This window comes from Suhomyces tanzawaensis, assembly GCF_001661415.1.
Source record: "Suhomyces tanzawaensis NRRL Y-17324 unplaced genomic scaffold CANTAscaffold_3, whole genome shotgun sequence".
NCBI classification, from domain to species: domain Eukaryota; kingdom Fungi; phylum Ascomycota; class Pichiomycetes; order Serinales; family Debaryomycetaceae; genus Suhomyces; species Suhomyces tanzawaensis.
This window is the reverse complement of record NW_017963638.1, coordinates 472,381-497,727: the sequence shown is the minus strand read 5'-3', so window position 1 is coordinate 497,727 and position 25,347 is coordinate 472,381. Positions and strand designations below refer to the sequence as shown.

Here is a 25,347-nt window from a genome sequence, read left to right as displayed (position 1 = left end):
GTACATAGATAGAAGGCCCTGGGTGGGCGGGTTACCCGGACACTCGCTTTTTCCACTATATAAGCGCACAAATATAGGCCAGTTTTACTTTTCTTCTTCATACAATGTCTTTAATTTAGGCGCCCATTAGAGTCACGGATTGTGTGATATTTCCTCTACATATAATCTATAACCACTCTGTGGTTTTTTCGTGCTCGGGTAAGCCTTAGACCAACTGTTTTTACCAGCCATATTTGTCGAGTCTTTCTGATAGTTGGATTGACTACGCGGTTCTAAACGTACATGCCTTCGTGTAGCATTCTAGTATTCTTATCCCCGTCTGGTTGGGATCAACTCAGCATCTATCTTGCCCAACTCCCGTTGTTTGAGCTTCAACTGAAGGAGGTTGAACTTAGGACAGCAAACACTCTGGGCATCGCTGCCGTTCTGTTCGTAGAAGTTCTTGCAACAAAGATACAACTGGTCGATCAATTTGGAACATTTGGATTCGTTATACCCGTTGGCCTGTAAGCAGTCTTGGATGGCACATGCCTGGGGCTTGCATGTATTTGGATCACAACTAGACATGTTGGAAAAAGAAGTGTGCTTTAGTTCGCATTTTTTTACCGACGTCTAACTAATTAAACTCTTGTCTAAATCAGTATGATAGTCATCTTCATCATACTCGCTAGGCTCGTAGATTACCAATGGGACGAATTCGTTCTTGTGATGCTCCTCTCTCGCTGTCTTGGCTTTTTGTGCATAGAACAAACTGCACCCTGAGAAAACAGATATCAAGATAGCTATCAACCCCCATCTGGACAAGTTCCATCTTAAACTTTCAATTTCCGATCTCATGGCCGAGTTCAACTCTGTAGTAATCTTGTGGTTCGTTTCCTGGATTTTGAGAATGATTCTTTTGGACAGAAGCGTGTTTTCTGACTTCTGGTCATTGATAGCAACCTGGGAATCGTTTTTCATCTGTATGAAGTCACTATTGAGCTCATCTGAAATGATATGGAAGTCTCTTTGAAGAATGTTGATCAAACTTATTAACTCGTTGATGTGTTGTTCTCGAGATCTGGTTATATCCACTCGTAACTCTTGTTGTGCACTTTCAAATAAGTACCTCTCGTTCTCCAATTCGAATAATTGTGAGTACTTCGTGGGGAGCTTGGATAGCTTTGAGTTGAGTTGAACTAAAAGCAAATCTATGATGCTATCTGCTTGTTCACTCGTGAATCCAGAATTCTTTAGCTGTGTATATACGCTGTATGTGTCCATGTAAGGTTCCAAGTTGTCAAATGCTGTGGTGAGGAATTCATCTGGGTGTGGAACATCTGTTGAGGAACCAGACTGGTCTGAATCTTCGCTTGATGGCGTAGCTTCCTCTGCCTTGGAAGACCCCGTTACTTTGTCTGTAGCTATTTCCTTCGTAGTTTGCTCTTTAGCACTGTCCTCCACTTTATTCAATACCCTGCTTGAGTGGATCGAACGATGCATGCTTTGAGGTAGACGTTGAAGTCTAGATATTCGACTCGCTTGGGGTATACATTTCATGGACCTTATACTTCTGAATGACGTTGCGCAAAGCCCATGTCTCAACATCATTGTAGGCACTGCTATGGATAGTCTTTGTTAAGAGTCAACACTATGATAAGGGACGTGTGAATGGGTGCTGATAGCAGATGAATAGGAGTTCTGAGTAGCCAATAGTTATCAAAATTAACTTCAATCAATCAAGTAAAGTTAACAGCCGCATTCAATAGCAAAAAAGTGTGAGCAAAATAAATATAGTATACATAAGCGATAAGATCCACGGGAATTCAAGTCCATAATATTTTTCTAGAATAGTGACCAAAGGCGAATGCGTACAACTGTCATAGTTGGCCCTAGTCATTATTGAGGTCGTGATCTTGTAAAGGGTGGATGTAGTTGGAAAGTTGTCAGGTTTTAGTTTTCCAAAGATGTATTTGCACCAGTTATTGCAAAATAGTTGAGCGAATTCAAAAACAATTTAAAAGTAAAAGATTCCATACCGTAGTAGAATGAGCCAACTCGTCTAGAAGGTGCACATATGTAGCCATTTGTCACCATATGGTAGCCTAAGCCACTTCGCGGGACAATAGTTAAATCGGCAGTTTCTGGAAGGTGTTCTATATTCCCACTTAGTTTCCTACTTCGATAATCACAAAAATAAACCTTCAACTCGACTTTTCCTGTCTTGAACAATATATGCCTAGTACCTGAAATTGGATCTATCAATGTAATATTTGGTACTCGGGGATGGGTTTTTATGACATTGTCTAATTCAAATAGGATCGCGTCTCCAATTACTCTGAAATCTGGACCGGATGCAGCTCCTGTTTGTTTCCAAAGTAATCCATATTGTTCGTAAACCGTCAATGAACTAGTTTTTGTAAGTATTGAGCCCCAAACAACAAACTTAGAAATACAAGATAGTAGCCGTACTTTTTCGGCGGCTGTATGAACACAGTACAGCGTCAAATATTCATTTCGAAGTGATAGTACTGTCTTGAGTTTTCTCATGTTGGGAACTTGAATATTTCTGTCCGCATCCAAGTATGGTTGAGGAACTGGTGGAGGTGGTGCAATTTTGTTGAGTTCTGTAGATAAAATTAGGGCTATCGAAGTAGGAGTCGATACAAAAGGTATCCTAGGAAGGTCCTGCGGTGCAAACCCATGAACACTTTTGTTTATCATCATGACCACCAGAGGGTAAACTAGTATTAATACAGCATATGCAAAGTAAACAAAGTCTAGGATTAGCCTGACAATAGCGAGTGGGTTCTCCAGAACTTTTTGATTCAATTTGGCATCATGGACCAATTTGGTCCAAAAGAGGTTGCCAAAATGAGCCCAGTCTCGCCATTTTCGCTTGAAAACAGAGAACCTCACACAGCCCAGTCCCAATGCTAGGAGTAACTTCCTCAAAAGCTGGTAGTGAATAATATTCCAGGTATTGAGTTCTGTTGCAGGAATGTGTTTCAACAAACTGGTCTCAGTGGCCAAACTAGTAGAGAAACGATTGCATGTTGGTATTTTCTGAATCCAGACCTCCTGATCCCGTAAAAAAACAGATTGGTAGATATCGGGCGTTACGTACTCGTAAGGGTCCTCGTTTTCCAACGTTAAACTGTGTAAACTTGAGCTGAATTGGGGATCAACGGGGGAAGTCATGGTTGTTTGCTGCAAAAAGATCTTCCTACGAAAATTGATAATCTAGGCGAGGAGAACTGAGCTAGACAAATAAATCAGTATAATAGTAAGAAAAGTATAAATTCAGAGCTCTAGGAGCTTGTACAACTACTGGTGTTATTCTCAAGTGTTCAAAGTGAACTGAAATCTATTAATTGATAAATACTATATAATACAAGGATGAAGGTACCGTCAAGGTTAGACCTAAATGGTAAGTTCTAGTGACTTTTTTTGTGGTTTTGGAGTTTTCATTTTCATTTTTCATTTTCATTTTTCATTTTTGAATTTCATATTTTAAGCCTCCATGGCAACATCTTCAACTTCCTTTGCTGCAGACTCTTCGATCTCCTCAGTGGAGGATTCGTCTTCTTGAGATTGAGCAGCAATAGCAATGGAGTAGATGTTGTCGGCCTTGTTAACTGGAGAAGACTCATTTGGAATAATGAGTTCTAATTCATCGTCGTTAACGAAAGAAGCCTTGATTTGGTCAAACTTGATTATCTTGTCGAATTGGAAGTGCTTCTCAAAGCTGATTTCGTGGTTAGCGAATTCCTTGATAAGCGACTCGGCATCTTCTTGGATTTCTTCAGTTTCGGAATCAGAAGAGTCGCTCTCAGAATCAGAAGAGTCGGAGTCAGACAGCTCGGAATCGGATTCAGAAGAAGAGGATTCGGAGTCGGAGTCAGATTCGGATTCGGATTCGGAACCAGATGGGTCCCTTTCAGCCTTGTCACTTTCAGCTTGACCCTCGAAGCCAGAGAATTCCAATGGTTCATCAGCATCTTCTTCTTCTTGGACTTCGTAGTCTTGGTCATTCTCTTCATCTTCATCAGCTTCAACGAGAACAGCTTCAGCAACAACTTCTTGTTCGTCATCAGATTCATCCCCAGATTCATCGTCGGATTCTTCAATATCGTTGAAGTTGAACTTTCCTCTAATGATCAATTCGTTTTGGTTCTTCAAGAAATCAATCTTCAACTCTTCCTTGATGAGGGATGGGAATCTCAAGGTCAACTTGTAGGTGCTTTCATCCAATTCAACCAACTCACAGTCCTTGGAGTTTTCCAAGTCCTTGGACAAGTCAATAATTTCAACTTCATCATCAGAATCGTTAGCACGCAACAAGCCAACTTCGTTATAGAGGTCATCTTCATCGGAAGGAACGAGTTCTTCATCAGTGGAATAGTCGTCGCTGTCGTGCTCTGGTAAGTCGAATCTGTGTCTGTAAATAGTGTAACCTTCAGAGTCGGAATCGGAGTCGGATGAGTCGTCATCAAACTCGTAGTGTTCAGGATTGCCAGCATCGTAGTCATCTTCGGACTCAAGGTCGATATCAGATTCAATTTCAAAGTATTCTGGTTCAGATCCTAATTCTGAGTCTTCATCTTCAGACAAGATGATTTCGTCATCACTGACTAAGTCTTCTTCGAATGCTTGTCTGATAGCTTCAACCACTAATTGATCCTTCAACTCACGAGGGTTAGAGGAGTACTCGATAAGCTCGGATTCGGACTCGTTGGAGTCGGATTCAGAGTCGGATTCGGAAGAGTCGGATTCAGAGGAGTCGGATTCGGATGATTCTTCGTAGTTTCCAGCAGCGATTTGCTTCAAGGCTTGTGCTTGTAACTGGTCGTTCAAGTCAACAATATCCAAGATATCTTGAGCTTCCATCTCTTCATCGGAGTCGGACTCAGATGAGTCGGAGTCGGAGTCGGATTCAGAGTCGGATTCGGACTCAGAAGAGTCGGAAGCGGACTCAAGCTCGATTTCAAGCTCAGAGTCGGATTCGGATTCCATTTCTGAGTCTTCTGATTGTTCGGAAGCATCGGAGTCTTCAGACTCAGACTCGAAGTCGTAGTATCTGATCAACTGGTCGTTCAAGTCGTGGACTTGGCCGTCAGCTTCCAACATGTCAATAGCGTCGTTTTCCAACTCGTCGTTCATGTCGATAATGTACAAGTCGGCTTCGTCCTCCTCGTCGGAGAAGGCGTCAAAGTAGATTTCACCGTCTATGTCTTGTTCGTCAGCGTTGTTGTTCAAGTTGAACTCGTAGACTTCTTCGTCAGAAGACTCTGAGTCGGATTCGGACTCGGAGGTGGACTCAGCATCGCTGTCTGGCTCTTCCACATATACCAAGTTGGAGGGTTGTTGTTGGTAGTATTTTCTGTATTTCTGGTTGGTTCTCGAGTTCTTTCTGTCCGATGGAGAAACAAAGTTCTTTGGAGAGTATCTTCTCGATTTCGTAAAGGAAGGCATTTTGGGTATTATTCTATGGGATGTCTAGTTGGTCTTTTGTGTTTGCCTTGCAAATGCTTAATTATCACTGACTAGATAGAATCCTGATAAGGTTATATACTGAAAATTTTCTGGCCCCCCATTTTGCCTGGGGAGGGATGAGATGAGCACGGGTGTCAGATGACGTAAGTCACGGGCGCATGGCTGGTAGAAAGAACGCGTGCGAAACTGGAAGAAGTGGTGAGAACAAAAAAGAACCGCGCCTGAGGCGACATGGAAAAGGGAGGAAGGAAAAAGATTTTCCTGGAAGCCAGATAGTCGTGTGCCGTGGCTGGGCCTGCTAGTTGCTCCAGCACCGAAAATCCGGTGGCGGGGTGGCAACAGGGCGAGGGCATCGCGGGGGAAGTGCGGGTTACCCGGACCCTGGCCGGAGGTATATATACTGCGGGTTCCCCTGCCACCCAGTTTCTTCCCCCAAATCTCTTTGCCTTTTGGCTTAGATCAAGTGTAGTATCTGTTCTTTTCAGTGTAACAACTGAAACGTCATCACTGATGACTTTTACAACGTTACCCCTATTTTTGGAGAACTCGTGCTGGGGCTTGATGGGCTTGCCCACACCCCAACACACAGTGTCGCTGCCATTGCACAACCCGGCTTCTGACGCACATTTTAGCTCGCCAGTGTGAGGTCATACTGGATAGGTAAAATGTCGAGTGTCCTGAACTGAGGTCAATGCTGGGATTTTAATCCATGTCGATTTCACAGCCAAGGTGAACGAACGATAATGGCAAATATTATGGTTCCGGCTAGGTAGAATAATTTCGCTCCATGTCGATTTCTGGAAGTATTGGCAAAGCCATGGTGAATTCGGCAGTGTTTAGGCGCCCTACATGCGTACCAAGCTACCTCGTATTGTTCCGGTTGTGGAGTTATGAAACTCGCCTCAATTCTCACCGCTACTGTATCGACACTTGACCGTTGAAAGCACCGTTCGCTGTGATGGACCCACTAATGGAATGATGTAATTGCACATCCACCCACGTCTATGGTGCCTCCCCGTGCTGATCTACCTTGGTTCCCTCTTCCCTATTGTCTCTATCACTGTCATTGACAATGGCCTGTGTGCAGTCGCGGGTGATCTCATTGTGCTCCCAGATAGTACCAAAGCCTGTTATCTGCCCAAATCATATTGATTATTCATCCGCCCCCAACATTTAGTAATTGTCACCCGTATCGCTTGTTGGATCTCATGTACTTTCACTTGACCCTTTCGTGACTTTGCCTTTCTTTCCTACCTACCATTAGTCATGACCCAACCAGGGTCCAACGAAAACCGTTGGTCCACCATCTCGACCAACTCAGCGGCACTCGTCAGTCAGGACTTGTTTGGTAACCCGCGGAATCACAGCAACCCCCACTTCAGACACAGTGTCTTCGGACCCGACGACGACGTCCGCGAAGATAGCGATGAGGACCTCAGCCCCCACAACCTCCACCCAACAGACCCCTTGGATGTGACCAGAGTCAGAGAGTCGATGGTGTCGAACACCTCGTCCATGCAGAACTTCCGGCACATTTTCCAGCAGTCGAAGCCCAACCAACAAACCCTCCACAACTTAGCATCACACGAGGAAGTAGACTTGGCAGATAGACAGAACTTATTCAAACTGGCGTATGATCCTGGTCTACAGATACACCCTGAAGCATCAAAAGATGCCGATCGTCTCTCGCTCAACTCCTCGATCATCAGCAAAATGGCAAATGCGTTCAGCGGACATGGCGAGCTCATAGGACATGTACCCGAAGAAGATGAGAGGTTCAAGTACCTTAAAACCTACGAGAAATTGGAGAAGGATAACCGAAAACAGAAACAGGTCAAGCAGGTCATCAGCAGCATGAAAAGCCAAACTGATATCCCTCTTCAATTAATGAAAACAACTTCACATGCATCCTCAGTATTTGACTTATCTAACTTGGACGATTTCAACAGATACGTCAAACAGACAGAACTCAACGACTTAATTTACGACAAAATTGCCTCCAGAAACCCCCAACAAGATAATGTGTTGGATGTGGTTGCCACTAATGACATGGCACAACATTTTTATGCTGACAATGACGAGAACTTCACTGGTGAACCTTCGGACAAAAATAAATCTGTGAAGCCCAAATCCTCATGGATTTCTAAAGATTGGAAACTTTTCACCCCTGCGAAAGGTTCAAAAGCTGACGGAGAATCCTTACGATCGAAATCCAAATCAAATAGAGGCAAGTACTGGTTTGGAAAAGATGTCAAGAAGAATCCAGGAACTTTGGTCAATAGCAACGAACTAGATTCCGTAAGCGATTCCTCGCCCATCACATCTGCTGAAGAGAAGAATCATCACTTTTTGCAGAGAAAGCTTAAGGTGAGACATTTACAGATGATTTCCTTTGGTGGCACCCTTGGTGTTGGGCTCTTTTTGAACAGTGGAAAAGCATTTACAATTGCCGGCGGGTTCGGCACTTTACTCGCTTTTATTTTGTGTGGTATTGTTGTCTTAACAACGATCGTTTCGTTCTGTGAAATGGTCACTTTTATTTCTGTGGTAGATGGGGTTTCCGGATTAAGCTCCAGATTTGTTGATGATGCCTTTGGTTTTGCAGTAGGGTGGTTGTATTGGGCTAGTTTTGCATTTGGGTTAGCAGGTGAAGTGGTTGCAAGCGTTATCATGCTCGCCTATTATCCTGCGCTCAAGATAACTACAGACACTGCTCCTTCGGTAGGATTTGTGACATTATTTTTACTAAGTATCGTTCTTATCAATTTGATTGATGTTCGAGTATTTGGTGAGATCGAGTACATCTCGAGTTTGATCAAGTTGACTTTTGCATTAGTTGTAATTGTTATTATGATTGTTTTGAATGTTGGTGGGTTTCCCAACAGAGACTATATTGGCTTCAAATATTGGGATCACAACAAGTCAGATTTTGCACATAACGTTCTTTTTGGGTTATTTCGGCCATCATTCAATCTTAGTGATGGTGGAACTGATCCTCCAAATAAAGGTCAGGGTGGAAATGAAGGACGCTTTTTGTCGCTTTTGGTAGCCGTGGTTGTGGTTGCATACGCTTATAGTGGAACTGAAATTGTCTGTATAGCTGCTTGTGAAGCACAAAATCCTAGAAAGGCTTTACCCTCCGCAACCAAAAGAGTCTTTTGGAGAATTATCATCTTCTACTGCTTATCGTCATTTGTTGTGTCATTGAATATTTATTCTGGTGATCCTAGATTGTTGCGGTATTATTCAGGTTTGACTGGTGTTGAGCTGGATCAATTCGCTACCAATTATGCCATCCAGTACGCTGGGGGACTTAACTGCAATAGTGATTCTACTGTGTTCGCAGGATTTGCAAGTGGAGCTCAAAGCCCGTGGATTGTCGCATTGCAAAGTGCTAAATTATGTGATTTGAGCTCGGCTGTCAATGCATTTTTGGTGTTCTTTGCTGTTAGTTGTGGTAATGCACAATTATATGTCAGTTCAAGAACCCTTTATTCATTGGCCTTGCAGCGCAAGGCACCCAAGTTTTTGACCCATTGCAGCAGATCAGGTATTCCATACAATGCAGTATTATTCTCTGCTAGTTTTGGATTGTTGTCGTATATTTGTGTGTCAGAGCTGGCCACGGTTGTCTTTCAAAACTTGACAAGTCTTATTGCGTCTTCCGGTGTTTTGGTATGGTTTGCCATGTGTTTGTCGTACATCCGATTCTACTATGGGTTGAAGAGAAGACCAGATATCATCAATAGAGACGACAAGTCGTACCCATATAAATCACCATTTCAGCCATACACTGCATTCATTGGTCTTTTCGGATCTGCTGCCATAATTCTAGCCATGGGTTTTGTTGTCTTTTTGAAGGACCAATGGAATACCATGTTCTTCTTTTCCAGTTACGGAACCTTACTTGTGTTCGCTGTGTTGTATTTTGGCTACAAGTTACTTAAGGGCACTAGGATCCCGAGCTTGGACACCTTGGACTTCGACTCAGGTAGAACAGAGATGGACAGGTACATTTGGGACGGAGGACGAGACTATAATATCAGAAGTTTCAAGGATGTCATGAGTAAGTGGATATCATTTTTGGCATGATCCGAACGAGATTTTGCAACTTAGTGGCGCCTTTGGATTACAAGTCAATACAGTGGTGCTCCACTCCGAAAGTTAGAGAGTTTTTGATTTTGGCATACGCGTATTAAGGCTCGTGAAATCACTCTGGATGACAGATTCCTGCGAGATACCACCTCTTTAAATTTACTGGACATGTCCAGTTCTCGTAACTTTAATTCTATCCGTTAATTTTACATCTGTGTAGCTAATTTCATCCAGTTTCATCCTCTAGGCTTGCATAAACTCAGGCGAAGATGTACGTTATAGTCCTGCACATAGTCAGGCGACCCGTTTCCCAATCGGGGTTAATTACGATTCGGACCCTCGTCTAATTGTCCATCTAAATCCTGGTAGATTTCACCAATTACTCCTTACCATAGACTCTTTTTCAATGACTTGGACACCTACCGAATCCTTCTTAAGGGGAAAGATCATCAAGCCCTTTTTGCCGTATGAGAAACACCCAAACTTGCATAACAGCAGTTTGAAAAATCTCTACCCTGGTGATGAAATTTACGTTTTTGAAACCAAGAATGACAGATGGGCAAGAGGTTATGCTCTTTCCAAGCCCTTTCCCAACGATTTCACCATCACCTCTGTCAACTTGGACGAGTTGCCTGGTGTTAACATCAACGTGGTTGTTTTTCCATTGAAGTACTTCAAGATTGTTGAACCAGTTGCGATCACCGATATCAAGGTCAGTAAGAATTTCAACAACATTACCAACATCGATGCTGTTCCAACCTTGCAAGACTCCGAAAAGGCTCGTAAGATTGCCATCGATGGTAATGTCGGTGACACCAGACCTTTAGCACCTGTGTTGCCTATGGACAACTTCGAACAGGGAGAAGACTTAGTTGGTGAAATCAGACATGCATTAGGTTTGTTGACTTCCCATATTTTTGCCTTGTACTCGATTGGTGAGTTCAGATTGTTCAACAAGTTGTCTAGTATTTACTACGACTTGAACGAAACCAGAATCAAGTTGACCCATAACTTATTGACTATCGATGAAACTCAAGTCGCTAAGGAAACTGCTACTTTCTTATTAAACAAAATCCCAAAAAAATTGGCTTCCAGAGCCGCAAGATTGAATGCACAATCCTACGATTTAGACAACCACAACACCGATATCTCTGGTTACAAGGCCATCTTATCCAGAGAAACTACTTCCGGTGAGTTGTTGGCTAACTCAGTAACTTTCCCTTCGAAGATTGCTCTCAATCAAGTTTTGTGTGCCTTGGCTTCCAACTTCCCAATCAACGCCCACCAGCATATTGAGGAGTTTTCTTTGGAGCCAGCTCCTAACAAGAAGTTACACCATGAGCCTCCTTCCCACATTCTTGTTGATTTCAAGTCTGTTTCTGGTAGTTCAGCTTACCAGCCACCAGGCTTCGCAGGTATGATTGCTTACTTGTACATTAGAAACAATCGTAAGAGATTGACTGAGGCCTTTGCAGTCCACACCAATTCCGTTGATGATTTGGTCCATGTCGAGAAGATCAGTGCTGCTTTGTTTAGAAACATTCCTTCGAGTGAAATTGAGAACAGTAGAGTTTATTTGGTTGCTGTTTTGACTGAGGAGATTGATTTGAGTGTCAAAACTAACAACGTGCCTCTGGTTAAGAGAGTTAAGAAGGGTGTTGCTGCTGGTGTTACCGATATTACCAGAATTTTCAGTAGAAACCAGGGTTCTTTGCAATCAGGAGAATCCCATCAATTCTCAATCAAATTGTTCGGTTCTTATGTTAACAACAAAAAGGGTCCAAAGATGGAGGACCAAGATCCTGTTGTCAACAATGGTTGGGGTGAATTGGTTGATAGAATTATTTCTGGTTCTTCTCATGGTGTTGTTGTCAATCCAAGAGCTGAAAAATTGATTGTTTCCATTAAGGAGTTTAAGCATCAATTCGCTGGTGTTAACCAGAATCCTATTAGCACCTCAGCACCAATTTCAAGAATCAAGCCTATTTTCTTTGATCCTTTGGCTGAGAACTATGAAAGAATTTATTTGGCTATGGGTAAGGTTAGTTTACTTAACAGTATCACCAAGGATGATTTGTTGACCTTTGAGGTGAGTACTCCAAACAATGAACTTATCACTTTCGCCAAGGCCTCTAATCAACAAGAAAAGAGAAACTGGCAATTCGTTTCTGTCTTCCCCGACGAATCTGTTGGTGAGATTATTAAGATCAATGGAGTCTCTTTGAAGAATCCATCCAAGAAGTTTCCAAAGGATGATCACATTGTCTTATCGTTGTATGTCAACGGTGTTTTGGCTGGTGAGGGTAAATTGCTTTACAAGTCTGGCAATAGGTTAGTTGAGTTTAACAAACGAAAGACTCACACAATTGAAATTATCTCGACCACTCACAATATCCCAATGGCCCAAGTCGATCTTAGTACTGAATATGTTGGTAAGATTTACAATTCTGATTCTTCAATTGACAACATTTTCCAATTTGAAAGATTTTTCAGATCAGGCTCAAAGGGTATCGATGAATTATCGGCCTCGTTGGTTTCATTCTGTAAATTGGACATTTCTCAATTGGTCAAGTACTTCCCTGAATTATTGAGCTCCTTATACAGCATTGTTGATTATTCCTTCCAGCAAGGATTGTCCTCAAGTATTGAAATTCTTCATGACAATACCTTCAAGGCAATTGTTCACTTATTGGATATTGTCTTCGGTAAGCAAGACCAATACTTGTATTTGATTGACACTTTTGTTGAAAGATACAGCAATCTTCCATTGATCGGTATTTTCTTGCTCAACAAGATGTCTGAAATCTTTTCGAGAGCTGAATCCAACTGGAACTCCATGTCAAGATCCTTATGTCGTGTGGTCGCTTTGGTTATGAAGTTGGCTGTTCATTCGATCAATGCTTCTAGTGATTTCGACGCTTACTTCAAAGCTCTTAGCTCTTTGTTCAAATCTGGAGCTTTCTTCTTGTCCATCCAATCTAACTCATTGGTCAACGATCAAGTTTTGATTTTGGATATTATTGATTATGTCTTGACTTTCCAATCTTACCTTAACGTCTTGGATCTCCTCAAGTTTATCGTCAGTTTCATTGATACCATTGGTATCAGAGGATTGGGTGCAAACGAAGAAGCCTTCAATAATAAGAAATCTTCTGTTTCCAACCAAAAGGACCATAAGATTATTGTCAGTAAACTCTTGTTGATTCGTCGTCTTTTCTCCTCCAGTATTGTTGAAGATGCTGCTTCTAGGAGATTATTGATCTCTAAATCAGTCGGATGGGTTATGGAAGTCTTATTGGGACCAACTGATATTGATGCTTCAAGATTGGCTTGTAGTGTCTTAAACTCGGTGTGTACTTTGTTGTGGAAGACTATTGTTCTCGAAGGTAAAGAAGAAGAAATTGATTTGTGCTACTCCTTGACTAAGTTATTGCCTGCTATTTCCAGAACAATTATCAAATATAACAAGTTCACCAGAGGTAATGATTTCTTCAAGCCAAAGAGAACATTCACCCAATTATTCCCTACTGAATATCCATTCAAGGAAGCATCCATTGATCCAATTGTTAATGATGAAGTCTTGGTCGAGATCTTGGTAGAATTGTCCAGTATTTTCTGTTTCATTGCTAGAATTGGTAAGGCTACTGCTGGAAGTGAAGGATTCAGCAAGATCTTAAGTTTGGATATTCCAAATGACTTCTTCGACCCTTCGAAGTACTTGGCTTCAGACTTCAGAAATGAGGATTTGATCACTCTTATTTCTGGTGTTAAACTTATGAGACAGGGTAAATTCTTCCCAGAAGACAAATGGTTGTCATTGTACGGTGTCATTATTGATGGTTGTTTGGCTTCGTTGGAATTAATTAGGCCATTATTGATTAACCATTATATTCCATCAATCTCTGAGTCAGAAGTATTTGACAGAGTTCTTTGGGGTAACTACTTGAAAACCTTGTTGAGATTGGCTGTCTTGGCTCCTGTCTCTATCGAACACTTGTCCGATGTCCCAAGAAAGGCTTGTTTCCAGATCACAGGTACTGTCCGTGACAGGGCAGCTTTCCTTGTTAATGAAGCGTGGGATAGTTTGGCTTGGGATGCTACTTCTGAAGACATCATTAGATTCAACCTTAACAAATTTGGTGGATATCAGGTGGAGTTTATTAACCAAGACTATGGTATTCTCCAAGACTTGATGTTGTTTGCTTTGCAAAAGAACGCTGCCTGTCAGTCAGTAAGTGTCAAAATCTTGTGGTCCATCATGATTTCAGAATACATTCTTAGTGACAATATTGTTGACATTGAAAAGGAGTGTCTTGTTGGATTGCATGAAATCTACAACAGAAACTCCTACAAGCCAAGCTTAGTTGAACAAGATATGTTCATTGAAAGAATGAAGTTGACTATTAGATTGGATAGAGAAGATGAAGCTTATGGAATGATCACCAACTTCATTGAGAGTGTTTCCGGATTCTTGTTCGTTCTTAACGATTTAAATAGTGTTCCAGTTGGCCCAGAATTCGACGATGATAGAACTTTCCACAAGCTTAACATCAATGCCTATCTTAAGAATGCCAACAAGCCTGAATTGTTCCACTCATTCATCAACTCGATGTACGAGGAAAACATCAGCAAAAATGATCACATTCAAGCTGCATTGAGTTTAGAATTACTCGCCTCAACCTACACTTGGGATCACAATACTATTATTCCTTCTAGTTTCAGACCAAAATTCCCAGAGCAATCATCATTTGAAAGAAAAGAAACTCTCTATAAAATGATTGCAACCAATTACATTAAGGGTAACAGTTTAGAAAGAGCTACTGATACCTACAACGAATTACTTGATTCATACAGCAATCACACTTACGATTTGAAGAGTTTTGCTTATGTTCACAACAAATTGGCTAAGCTCTACTTGGACTTGGAATCCAGTGATAAGTTGAGTCCTTCGTTTTTCAGAGTTTCCTTTATTGGTGCTGGTTTCCCAACCAACATTAGAGGTAAAGAGCAAATCTATGAAGGTTTACCATTTGAACATATCACTTCTATTCACGAGAGATTATTAAGATTGTACCCAGGTGCTAGAATCATTTCCGACGATGTTGAAGCTAAAAATTTGAAAGATAAGGTTCAAACCGGAAGGTACTTACATGTTAGCACTGTGGAACCAGTCAATGAAATTTCGGATAAATTGTTCAACACCTCGATCGGTGTTAGACAATACGCTAGAAACAAGGATTTGAGATTCTTCACCTCTTTGAAAAAGATTCCAGGATCCACTTCTGTCTTTGATTTGTGGACCGAGGAAACCACCTATGAAACACATCTTTCTTTCCCAACCTTGATGAACAGAAGTGATATCAAGTCTGTCAAGGTGATTAAGTTGTCACCTTTGGATAATGCAATTAGAACCATTGTCACCAAGAACAATGACTTGATTCAATTGGAAAGTATGATTAACATGGCCATCAAGGAGAAGACGGATCACACCTCATTATTGAACGATTTGTCCAGACAATTGGCAGGTACTGTTGACTCTCCAGTCAATGGTGGTGTTGGTCAATACCGTACGTTTTTCACTGATTCGAAGTACGATGGAAATGGTGATTACGTTGATGAAATTAGATTATTGAGAAAGGCTTTCGATGACTTGGCTATGATTTTGAACCGTGCCTTGCACTTACACGGAAAATTGGTCACCAACACTTTGAAGGCATCTCATGAAGTCTTGGTTGAATTGTACAAGAAGAACTTTAAAGAAGACATTGAAAAGTTAAAGATCAATACTGATTACGAAACGCTCAACCATGCGCCTGTTTCTCACTATCAACAATCCATCAATGACAAGAGATCCATTAGTGGTATCTCAGGTACTGCACCATCCATTACCGGATCTAGATTAACCAGAACAACCAGTAGAGGTTCTAGTGCTTCCAGTGGCTCAGGGATTTCCGGTCTCAGCTCTGATAAGAGCACTATTGACAGTTTCAGCTTCGGAAAGAAGAGAACCGCATTAAACTGGAGAAGCGTGATGAAGCAATAGATAGTCTGAACCTCTTATATATGCGATTGTATCAGGTAGATATTAGTACACACCATTAGATAAGTGATTACGTAAAACTTTGAGCAGTAGTTTGCTTTACAGTATGCAGTCCATATCTCGTTCTATTCTAGGGCAGCTTCATAATCAAACAATTTGCCATTTTTCAAGTATTTCTGAATTTCTCTACAAAAATAAAGTAACTTGGTTGCAATAAAAAATTTGTCCAACTATACTAAAACAAGTATGCATATTAATGCCAAGCAGAGTACTGCCACAGTATTTACGTCCAAAAGCTTGCTTGCTTCAGGGAGTTTAAAATTCAGTCTATAGGTTCTTATTGTATTAGTAATACTAAAGACATTCTTACGTAAGCGGAGTAAATTTTTTCGAGAACCGTCTCATGAATATCTGATACTAATCAACTTCAGTATCAACCATCAACATGTTCAAGTTCGCCGTCCGTGCTGCCCGTGCCCCAGCTGCTAGAATCTCATTAGCTTCCCACTTCGTTAAGCCAGTCCGTTTCTACGCTGTTGCTCCAATCTCCAGAGAAGAAGTTGCCACTCGTGCCTTCGAAGCTTTGAAGACTGTTGCTGCTTTGCAAGAATCTAAGATCACATTGGAATCCTCTTTCCAAAAGGACTTGGGCTTGGACTCTTTAGACACCGTTGAAGCCTTGGTTGCCTTGGAAGAAGAATTCGACTTGGAAATCCCAGACAAGATCTCCGATGAAATCAAGACTGTCGGTGAAGCCGTCAACTACATTTTCGAAGAAGAACAGAAGTTGTAAGCTAATTGACGATTAACGAAGAAGACTTGAGATTGGTGTGATTCTGGTGGTCCTAGTTTCGAATCATATTTAAAGATTGTATATAATAATGGATTATGATAATTCACTGCTATGCATCCCCATCAGACTTATGTAGAGAGTAACAGATACTAGATAGCGTAATGCTTTAACAACAATGGTTTCATCGAGTGTAGTAATCCAATATGAAGTGCTCCTATTGGTGGAATGAACAGAATAGACACGTGATAATCAATCACGTTGTGCGTGTCATCTATACTCCTTTGATGGGTTAGTCATCTCCTTATACCACCATAAGATGCCAGTTTCCGAACCAGAGCCTAAAGTTGAGCCAATTGCTGATGAAGTTTTCTCAGGATCTGAGGATGAACATGATGACGATGATCTTAGCGACTCAAAAGATGAACCTTTGCCTGTGGAGTATCCAGGAACAGTATTGCCTGATTTGAATGTACAAGAAATTGATGCAGACCAAGACTTAACAAAAGGGTATGAACCTGATACCGACTACATAGACTTGATTCATCTCAAGATTAGTTCATTGGAAGACCTCAATTTATCCAGATTCCAAAAGTTAGAGTCTTTGTGTTTGAGACAAAATTTACTTACTAGCATGTCTGGAGTTAAGGAATTGCCAGGAGATACTATGGAGGAACTTGACTTGTATGACAATCGTATTAATCATATATCTAGTGGTATCAAGCATTTAACAAAATTGAAGAACTTGGATCTCTCGTTCAATAAAATCAAAAACATCAAGAACATAGAAACATTGACAGAGCTTGAAAATTTGTATTTTGTCCAGAATAGTATCAAAGAAATCAAAAATCTTGAAACTTTAACCAAGATCAAGAATCTTGAATTGGGAGGAAATAAAATTGAAATCATAAGTGAGACTCTCGACAAGTTGATCTCATTGGAACAATTATGGTTAGGTAAGAACAGAATCAGTAAGTTTGAAAACATGAACAATTTAGTAAACTTGAAAGTCTTATCGATCCAATCAAATAGAATTACCAAAATCGAAGGTTTGGAAAAGTTAGTGAATTTGGAAGAATTGTACTTGTCGCATAACGGGATAGAGAAGATTGAAAACTTGGATAATAATACCAAACTCAAGGTCTTGGATGTCACTTCGAATAAGTTGACCAAATTGGAAAACTTGAGTCATTTAACAGAATTAACCGACTTCTGGTGTTCATACAATAAAGTCAACAACTTTGAGGAAATCGGTAAGGAATTAGGAAAGTTGCCAGAGTTGGACACAGTGTATTTCGAAGGTAACCCAGTACAGCTTCAAAATCCTACTGCTTACAGAAGAAAATTGAGATTATACTTGGGTGCCAGCTTGACTAAGATAGATGCTACCTACATTCACGGCTAGGGCAAAAATACTTTCATTCAATACTTTGGGGCTCATCTAGATACAAAATACGGTAATTAAAGCTTTAACGAATACTTTTAATGATAGCATGCATTATGTAGAATAATAATGATAATTTCCTGCTGTTGAAGTATCAGAGTAACCATACTTCACGTCGACTTGAAAAATACAACGACTGAGTATATCCTGCTCTGTCTGTATATTGTATCAGGTATTCTATCATGTGCCGTAAAGGTGCGTTTTTGGATAGGGAAATAGAATACTCTGATTTAAGATTCCTGAACGTCACCTTAAGATACATTCTTCGATATACCTTTCGAAATGATATCCACATTAGCAAATCGCCTCAGATCATGTCAGGCAGTAGTAGGAGATGTACGCAAATCAATTAAGATGGTAGCAACAGAATCAAAATTTCGAAGTTTATAAATCAACCCAGATTAGGTGTGTGTATTTAGTATACAGTCTATGCAATAGCTTTCGTCTCGCCTATTCGAGCTTGTTATCTTCAGTCTTGTAGTTGTCCAAAACAATTCTGTAAATAAATGATGGGGAGAAACCTCCAATGTTGGTAATGTAGATATCAATATGTTCAGGCGGAATGTAGTCATCTAACGGGTTGGTAATGACATCGACGTTTTCTATCAAATCGAAATCATCATAGTTCAAAACCTTACCGGAGTTACCAACTTCTATTAAATCATCACGGTTGAAAGGGTATAATGGTGATAATTTATATAACCCAGCAACTGCAAACACAGGTGTTTTATTTTCCTTAGCACACTCGACAACATTTGCTACCCCGGAATTGGTCATGCTTCCACCGTTGGCGAACACAGCGTTAGAGCCAATGATGACCTTACCAACTCTTGACATGACAGCAAAGGTGGTAGAATCTGGTATCAAAATGGTTTCCACCTTGTTGTCCACCAAAGTTTTCACGAATTTATGAGCTTCATTAATATCATTAGGATAGTTTTCGGTGACCAAAACGGTGAACTTTCTCTTGGCTCTGGCTTTGATCAAGAATTGCAACACGGTGGACGAAGTAGGGGTAGGGGTCAACAAGATTTCGTTATCGTGAATTAAATCCACCGACATCGTTTCCATTCCTTCATCGACATTGGAGATTTCATCCACCAAATCTCGGATACCTTGGATGATGATGGACCTTAAGTCACTGCTTTGCTTTTTCAGTTGGTTGTGCAACTCCTTGTGGTTGATGTTACTGTTGGTGGACAACAAACTGAACATGGAAGACATCATTGGGGTGTTGGTTGAGTCATCTTGATGCACAGATTCAATTTCATCTCGGATCAAGGCCAACACTCTTCTCACTATGTTTCCAGCTATGATTTCACGTGGTTGTGCTTTCTCGAGAATAGTACCGACTTCTCTGATGGTGTCGATTAGATCATAAGGATTGGTCCAACGGGCAGCTGAGATCACTTTCATTAAAAGCTGCGAAATCACAAGGGCTAAGTTCTTGTCCCCCTCAATTTGGTGACGCTTCAAGCTGGCCACAACAGGGTCTATCAACGTGAGGATATCGGAATTCAAAGTCATGTCGCTTAGTCTTCTGCTGGTACCATCTCAGTCAGTTGTAGATTCAATTTTTTCCACACGCATTTGAGGCACGTGACAAACTGTAGATCTGGCTAGTATTATCAACACAAGGCTCCACATCAACACCCATCTAGTCCGCCATGTCTAAGTTCAACGAAGCATTAAGTGAAGCAATAGCATCACTTTACGACTATTCACAAAACTGCAAAGTTTCCATTGAATTAGTACAGAGGTTGGCTCAGCAATTAAAGTTGGAGACCTTCATTGATAAACTCGGATATACAGTCGACTCCATCTCGAAGAACCAAGACAAACTAAAGACCCAAAGATTGAGTATAGCAGGAACGTCGATCTTGATTGATATCGACTTTCTCAAGGACAACGAGATTGTGGGATTGTCATTGTCCTCAGGAGTAGCGCCTGTCGAGGAGGCCGAATCATCATCACAAGAACCAAAAACAGGATCACATATTGTTGAGCAGAAACAGGTGGACGGGGTGACTGTTATTCATTTGGACCCCAGAAAAAGCCTGCTACAATTCTTATCGCCTATAAAAGGTCAAGATAAGTCTGTGGCAGAAACAATTCTAATGCAAAACTTGACCTCCGAAAGATTGAATAAATTTCCGTTTAATTTGAGATACTTGGCAAATGTCGATAGGTTGTCCACCTCTAATGTGAACCTTTTTGTCGTTCTCGAGCAAATAGGACTTATACTATACACCTTGAACGAATTGGAAGGAGTGCTGGGCCAGGAGGACGAGAATTCTTGGCTCATCAAGGAAGGTTTTGCTAACAGTATAGGAATGGTCAAACTCAATGACTTAAAATCACTTCAGCTCGGCCTCTTCCTTGATTTTTGGAGAGACAATAGATACATCAACCACGAGTATCAAAAGAATTCCTCAGGACTACTTTTGGGTAAAGAATACACTGCTCTCATAAGTGTTGAAGCTTCGGATTCTGAGCAATTCGATTACTTGTCAGATGCGAAGCAAAATGAGTGGAGTGTTTCCGATTCCTTGGGAAACGTCAAGAAGTACAAATTTGAAATAGATGAATTACCCCCTGATAGCAGCAGCTCTGCTTACACTTCTGCAAGTGGACCTTCCAATTGGTTGCTTTACTTGAATTTTAACCACAGCATATATTTGCCATCGTATCTTCTTGAATACTTGGGTATATCCAACTTTAAAGTCCTGAGTGCTGACAATGAGTTGAAACCAATTTTCGAGAAATACAATAGTGGCAAAAGTATAGAACACTGCCTAGAGGTTTCTGGTAATGAGGTTCACTTAAAGTGCTATAATGACATACAGTCATCTAATTTCATACCCGTTTACGCCTTTGCCATCAACAAGGTCATTGACATTGCCACTATAATACCGGGAATAAGAAACTTTTTAGTTCTTTCCAACATCTTGAATACGTTGATACACACTAAACCTACTGCATCCAAGAAGAAAGTGCATTCACAGTCTCGTAGAGGCTCAAAAATTGGTGGTCCTGCTGATGGCGAAATGACAGAAGACACCAAGAAAAGACTTCGTGAATCGTTGAAATTGTCCTATGACGTTACAGATGAGGAGATACTTGGGTTAAATGCAATTTCTGAGACGGCAGCCTATACAACTATCCAACCAATAAATAAAGATGAAGTTGATCTTGATACATTCATGCGTGATGAAGACGCAGATAATAGTGCAACCAACACAGAACAGTTTTTCAATGTCAGCTTACAATACGTGGATTTCACATCTAAGCAGCTTGATTTGATACTCCAAATTGAAGGTAGAATCCATACGGAGGAATTGGCTTTCAATTTGAAGATTTCGAATGGTACGTTCAGTGAAGTGAAATCGTCGGATACAATGGATATTGATAGCACTAAGATTGACCGATTCATCAGAATATTAAACTTGACCGAGGATATTTCTAGGGCAATTAGTGAAGTCTATTAGTTCTTTAGATTTATTCGAGATCTGTTTGTATCATATAGTACTAAAATATATACAATAGAAATGTACGATGACCATCCCGATTACAACTTAACACCAATGTGGATGCTAGCAACACCAAAGGTCAAGTTTTCATAACCTTTTTCTGGGACATAGAATCCTGCCTTCTCGATCATTCCCTTGAATTCTTCTTGCTTAGGGAACTTACGAATACTTTCAACCAAATATTGGTAAGAGTCTCTATCATTGGCAATCAACTGACCCATCAATGGTAATAAGGAGAAAGAATATGCTTGGTAGATGTAATCAATTGCGGCATTGTCAACTTGAGAGAACTCAAGACAGGCAAAAATACCACCGGGTCTCAAGATTCTGTAGGCAGTATCCAAACCAGCTTGAATATTGGTAAAGTTTCTAATACCGAAAGCAATTGTGTACACGTCCTTGGAGTTGTCTTCAATTTGGTCCATAGTTTCACCATTCTGCACCAAGAAATTAACTCTGTCAGATCCATCGTTCCACTTGGTACTTTGGTATCTGAGTTCACCCTCTCTCAACATGTCAGGGTTGATATCAGCAATTGTCATGGTGGATGCTCTGTCGTTGAAACGCTTTTCGGCGTGTTCCAACAACCCAAAGGCAATATCACCTGTACCACCAGCAACATCCAAAAAGTCCAATGGACGGTTGGATCCGGGTCTCATACCAGCGTCTAAACGATTTATGAAATGGTTCTTCCACAAGCGGTGCACACCCATGGACATGACGTCGTTCATCAAGTCGTAGTTGGAGGCCACCGAAGAGAACACACCACCAACCATCTTCTCTTTATCTTCTCTTTTGATAGTCTTGTACCCAAAGTGGGTGGTTTCATCATCCGGGGTTTGCGAGCTGAAGCATCTCTTGGAGGCGAATGCCCCTCTGGAGAGTACTGACCTGACCGGTCTGGCGAGCATGGGCATGTTAGGACGCATCATGTTCAAACTCATCAGTGCACCAGTTGCTGTTATATTTGGTGTTTTTTATGGTGAGGACATGCACGACCTGCGGTTGGACCCACCCACGACAGTGCATCTGGGACAGATCCAAAGGGAGAGACGCCAGGAACATCAGGGCACTATCTAGTACTGGTACAACTACAAGTCCCGAAGGGGCAATTTAATGTACAATTATTGTTTATTCAGCTTGTAATGGTCGTAGGACATGCCAGCCTTGTAGTTCACTCGAACGTACCCTTTATCACAATATAAGAACTAAATTAAGACGTCTATGTTTTAAGCTTGGACAATTCTAACGGTGTTAGAGTGACCGGAACCCCTGGTCCAACCTTGAACAGTGACAATGGAATCACCCTTGCTGATGATACCCAAGTCAATGGCTTCGGAAACAGCCCATCTCAATCTGTTTTCAACATCTTCTTGCCAGTTTTCAACCTTGTCCTTGGTGTAGATGAAAGGATACACACCTCTGTACAAGTGACAGTATCTGGCGGATCTTTCGTTTCTGGTGACCATCATGATTGGAACGTTAGGCTTGTACTTGGAGACCAATCTGGCGGACAAACCGGAGGTGGACAACACAACAATAGCCTTGGCGTCTTGTTCGTAGGCACCAGAGACAGCAGCAACGGCACAGGTCTCGGTGGTTGGAGTTGGTCTCTTGGCCAAGGATCTGATCTCGTTGTGCAATTGTTGGTAGGCAATGGCCTTTTCAGCAATGATGGCAGTGTTGTGCATCATGGAGACCGATTCGATTGGGTAGTTACCCTTGGCGGTTTCACCAGACAACATGACACAGTCAGCACCGTCCAAGATGGCGTTACCGACATCAGAGACTTCGGCTCTGGTTGGTCTTGGGTTGTAGGTCATTGATTCCAACATTTGGGTGGCACAGATAACTGGCTTAGCGGCCAAGTTACACTTAGCGATCATTTGCTTTTGGACCACGAACACTTGAGGAGCTGGGATTTCGATACCCAAGTCACCTCTGGCAACCATAACACCGTCGGTTTCGGCCAAGATGTCATCGAAGTTGTTGACACCTTGTTGGTTTTCGACCTTGGCGATGATCTGGATGTCCTTACCGTCTTCACCGAGGACCTTTCTGATTTCCTTGATGTCGTCACCGGATCTGATGAAAGAGGCAAAGATCATGTGGACACCGTTCTTGACACCGAAACGGATGTCAGCCTTGTCCTTTTCGGACAAAGCTGGCAAGTCGACATCGGTACCTGGCAAGTTGACACCCTTGTGGGAGCAGATCTTACCGGCGTTGACAGATCTGACCTTCAAGGTCTTTTCGTCAGGGATTTCGATGACTTCAAACGACAACACACCGTCGTCGAGGTAGATGATTCTTCCGACCTCAATGACCTTGGTGATGTTCTTGTAGTCGATGTACATGATCTTGTCGTTGGACTTCTTGAGGTACTCTTCGTCGGTGGTGAAGATCATCTCGTGGTTGGAGGGAATTGGGTAGTCCTTGTCGTCGATGGTGGTACCGGTTCTGATTTCTGGACCCTTGGTGTCCAAGGCAATGGCCAAAGGACGGCCCTTATACACTTCTTCGGACTTCTTGGCGTTGTCAATGACCGACTGGTGGTATTCGTAGGAACCGTGCGAGAAGTTCATTCTGACGATGTTCAAACCGGCCTTTCTCAACTTGACCAACATCTCCACGCTGTTGGTCTTAGGACCAATGGTACCGATGATGGAGGAACGACGTAAGACCTTGTCGGGGGTTTCGGAGATGTCCAATTTGGTCAACCAGGATAATGCTGCGTGGGACATGATTAGTAGCGGCTATAAAATATACAACTGAAAGTTGGTGCAATTCGCTACTGAGGGGAGGCACTATTTATACTACTGAGCGCCATCGCCAGCAATGCAGTTATCGGACTGAAAATTTTGTTCGGGGTGAGGGTGTCCGGAGTGGAGGAAGGGCCACTGGAGGGTGGAGGGGGCCAGCAAGGCCGCTGGCTCGGGAGGGGACGGAGGAGAGAAGGAGGGCGATGAGCCTGGTGGAGCCATCGAGGCCGCTACGAGTGGTTTTGGTGGTGTATTGGTGGTGGTGGTGGTGGCATCTTCGGAGCCAGGCGAGGGGCGCGCCCGAGATCAGGTGACGATGAGGGGATGTAGTAATTGGAAGGGATAACGTGGGAGGTGCGAGTGGTATCGGGGTGCGGGCTCGGAGTTGTGGGTGTCCGAGGGCCCGTGGTCTGGTGGTAGATTGGAATAGTGGTGGGGGTGATAGTGGTATGGAAATCTAGCGGTATAGCGGTATACGGTGCTCTGACAGTGGTGGGGAATTGGTCCCAGTTACGGCTAGCCTGGGAGTTCCACCGTACTGTAGTCTCGTTTCGGTAAGTGCCGTTGCGTGGGCAGCTGCCTCCGGAGGCGTGGTCCCCGCGTGGCCCTGGCGGTGGGAGTAGCGGGTGTTTGCAGGGCCCGTGCGTTCCGCACGAGAACTATCTACCGGTCCGACAATTGAAAGAGGGATATACCGTACTGAAACGTCTGCCACCGATGAGTAGAGTAACCGAGATTGGTCGAAGGTGAGGTATTCTACAAAATCATCCAATCCTATCGATGAGAGATGTGTAGCGGACATTTTACCACCAGAGAGTGCTACGATGAGCTACACGGAAGGTACTTTGCAAGTGTAGAGAATATATGAAATAGCGAGTTGCGGACCTGGGTGATGGTTGTGGCCATTTTTTGATTTCGCACAATTATGACAATTCGCTAATGACATAGGATGCGATGCTAGTAACATATTTGATGCCAGTACTTTCGGCATCCCAGATAACTTTATTCCTCCGATGCATTGATGGCTTACTTGAATTCTGTACCTCATGATTTTTTGTCAATTCGATACTTCATGACTTTGGATTCGACGTAAAATTTTAAGCGATGCAGACCTTTCATGTCTTGAATAATGCTTCCGACCTTTCATGTTTCGAATAATGCTTCCGATACTTGGTGTGCAAAAAATGAGATCATGAATGTGTCTTCTCGTG

The 25,347-nt window shown here is 42.1% G+C and overlaps 14 protein-coding genes across 14 annotated transcripts; 5 read left to right on the top strand and 9 right to left on the bottom strand.

Moving 5' to 3' along the window:
- Window positions 1–309: 309 nt before the first annotated feature.
- CANTADRAFT_89411 (uncharacterized protein) lies at window positions 310–567 on the bottom strand (the record flags this gene model as incomplete). Its single annotated transcript, XM_020211560.1, has 1 exon — window positions 310–567. The coding sequence occupies one exon, from the start codon at window positions 565–567 to the stop codon at window positions 310–312; it is 258 nt and encodes an 85-aa protein (XP_020064904.1).
- A 45-nt stretch (window positions 568–612) lies between these two features.
- On the bottom strand, window positions 613–1,482 carry CANTADRAFT_48839 (uncharacterized protein; the record flags this gene model as incomplete). Its single annotated transcript, XM_020209631.1, has 1 exon — window positions 613–1,482. One exon carries the CDS (start codon window positions 1,480–1,482, stop codon window positions 613–615), a length of 870 nt encoding a protein of 289 aa, XP_020064903.1.
- Window positions 1,483–1,932: 450 nt separating this feature from the next.
- On the bottom strand, window positions 1,933–3,180 carry CANTADRAFT_21069 (uncharacterized protein; the record flags this gene model as incomplete). The annotated part of the gene is made up of 1 exon (XM_020206652.1): window positions 1,933–3,180. One exon carries the CDS (start codon window positions 3,178–3,180, stop codon window positions 1,933–1,935), a length of 1,248 nt encoding a protein of 415 aa, XP_020064902.1.
- A 134-nt stretch (window positions 3,181–3,314) lies between these two features.
- On the bottom strand, window positions 3,315–5,924 carry CANTADRAFT_25636 (uncharacterized protein). Its single transcript, XM_020207486.1, has one exon. It carries the CDS (start codon window positions 5,452–5,454, stop codon window positions 3,493–3,495), a length of 1,962 nt encoding a protein of 653 aa, XP_020064901.1. The 5' UTR covers window positions 5,455–5,924; the 3' UTR covers window positions 3,315–3,492.
- Window positions 5,925–7,362: 1,438 nt separating this feature from the next.
- On the top strand, window positions 7,363–9,567 carry SSY1 (Ssy1p; the record flags this gene model as incomplete). Its single annotated transcript, XM_020209616.1, has 2 exons — window positions 7,363–7,706; window positions 7,779–9,567. The coding sequence occupies 2 exons, from the start codon at window positions 7,363–7,365 to the stop codon at window positions 9,565–9,567; spliced, it is 2,133 nt and encodes a 710-aa protein (XP_020064900.1).
- A 409-nt stretch (window positions 9,568–9,976) lies between these two features.
- CANTADRAFT_89407 (dedicator of cytokinesis protein 4 CRK binding protein) lies at window positions 9,977–15,587 on the top strand (the record flags this gene model as incomplete). Its single annotated transcript, XM_020211559.1, has 2 exons — window positions 9,977–15,509; window positions 15,556–15,587. 2 exons carry the CDS (start codon window positions 9,977–9,979, stop codon window positions 15,585–15,587), a joined length of 5,565 nt encoding a protein of 1,854 aa, XP_020064899.1.
- A 357-nt stretch (window positions 15,588–15,944) lies between these two features.
- On the top strand, window positions 15,945–16,554 carry ACP12 (acyl carrier protein). The gene has a single exon (XM_020207485.1). It carries the CDS (start codon window positions 16,056–16,058, stop codon window positions 16,401–16,403), a length of 348 nt encoding a protein of 115 aa, XP_020064898.1. The 5' UTR covers window positions 15,945–16,055; the 3' UTR covers window positions 16,404–16,554.
- Window positions 16,555–16,707: 153 nt separating this feature from the next.
- On the top strand, window positions 16,708–17,807 carry SDS22 (type 1 protein phosphatase-activating protein; the record flags this gene model as incomplete). The annotated part of the gene is made up of 1 exon (XM_020207484.1): window positions 16,708–17,807. Exon 1 carries the CDS (start codon window positions 16,720–16,722, stop codon window positions 17,803–17,805), a length of 1,086 nt encoding a protein of 361 aa, XP_020064897.1. The 5' UTR covers window positions 16,708–16,719.
- A 487-nt stretch (window positions 17,808–18,294) lies between these two features.
- Window positions 18,295–19,371, bottom strand: GCD7 (translation initiation factor eIF2B subunit beta; the record flags this gene model as incomplete). The annotated part of the gene is made up of 1 exon (XM_020206651.1): window positions 18,295–19,371. The coding sequence occupies one exon, from the start codon at window positions 19,369–19,371 to the stop codon at window positions 18,295–18,297; it is 1,077 nt and encodes a 358-aa protein (XP_020064896.1).
- Window positions 19,372–19,511: 140 nt separating this feature from the next.
- On the top strand, window positions 19,512–21,332 carry MED1 (Med1p; the record flags this gene model as incomplete). The annotated part of the gene is made up of 1 exon (XM_020209751.1): window positions 19,512–21,332. The coding sequence occupies one exon, from the start codon at window positions 19,512–19,514 to the stop codon at window positions 21,330–21,332; it is 1,821 nt and encodes a 606-aa protein (XP_020064895.1).
- An 80-nt stretch (window positions 21,333–21,412) lies between these two features.
- COQ5 (2-hexaprenyl-6-methoxy-1,4-benzoquinone methyltransferase) lies at window positions 21,413–22,291 on the bottom strand (the record flags this gene model as incomplete). Its single annotated transcript, XM_020211558.1, has 2 exons — window positions 21,413–22,220; window positions 22,266–22,291. The coding sequence occupies 2 exons, from the start codon at window positions 22,289–22,291 to the stop codon at window positions 21,413–21,415; spliced, it is 834 nt and encodes a 277-aa protein (XP_020064894.1).
- Window positions 22,292–22,603: 312 nt separating this feature from the next.
- CDC19 (pyruvate kinase) lies at window positions 22,604–24,118 on the bottom strand (the record flags this gene model as incomplete). The annotated part of the gene is made up of 1 exon (XM_020209632.1): window positions 22,604–24,118. One exon carries the CDS (start codon window positions 24,116–24,118, stop codon window positions 22,604–22,606), a length of 1,515 nt encoding a protein of 504 aa, XP_020064893.1.
- A 237-nt stretch (window positions 24,119–24,355) lies between these two features.
- Window positions 24,356–25,201, bottom strand: CANTADRAFT_215910 (uncharacterized protein). The gene has a single exon (XM_020206716.1). The coding sequence runs from the start codon at window positions 24,936–24,938 to the stop codon at window positions 24,594–24,596; it is 345 nt and encodes a 114-aa protein (XP_020064892.1). The 5' UTR covers window positions 24,939–25,201; the 3' UTR covers window positions 24,356–24,593.
- On the bottom strand, window positions 24,543–25,325 carry CANTADRAFT_216128 (uncharacterized protein). The gene has a single exon (XM_020206718.1). The coding sequence runs from the start codon at window positions 25,182–25,184 to the stop codon at window positions 24,966–24,968; it is 219 nt and encodes a 72-aa protein (XP_020064891.1). The 5' UTR covers window positions 25,185–25,325; the 3' UTR covers window positions 24,543–24,965.
- Between the last annotated feature and the right edge of the window lie 22 nt (window positions 25,326–25,347).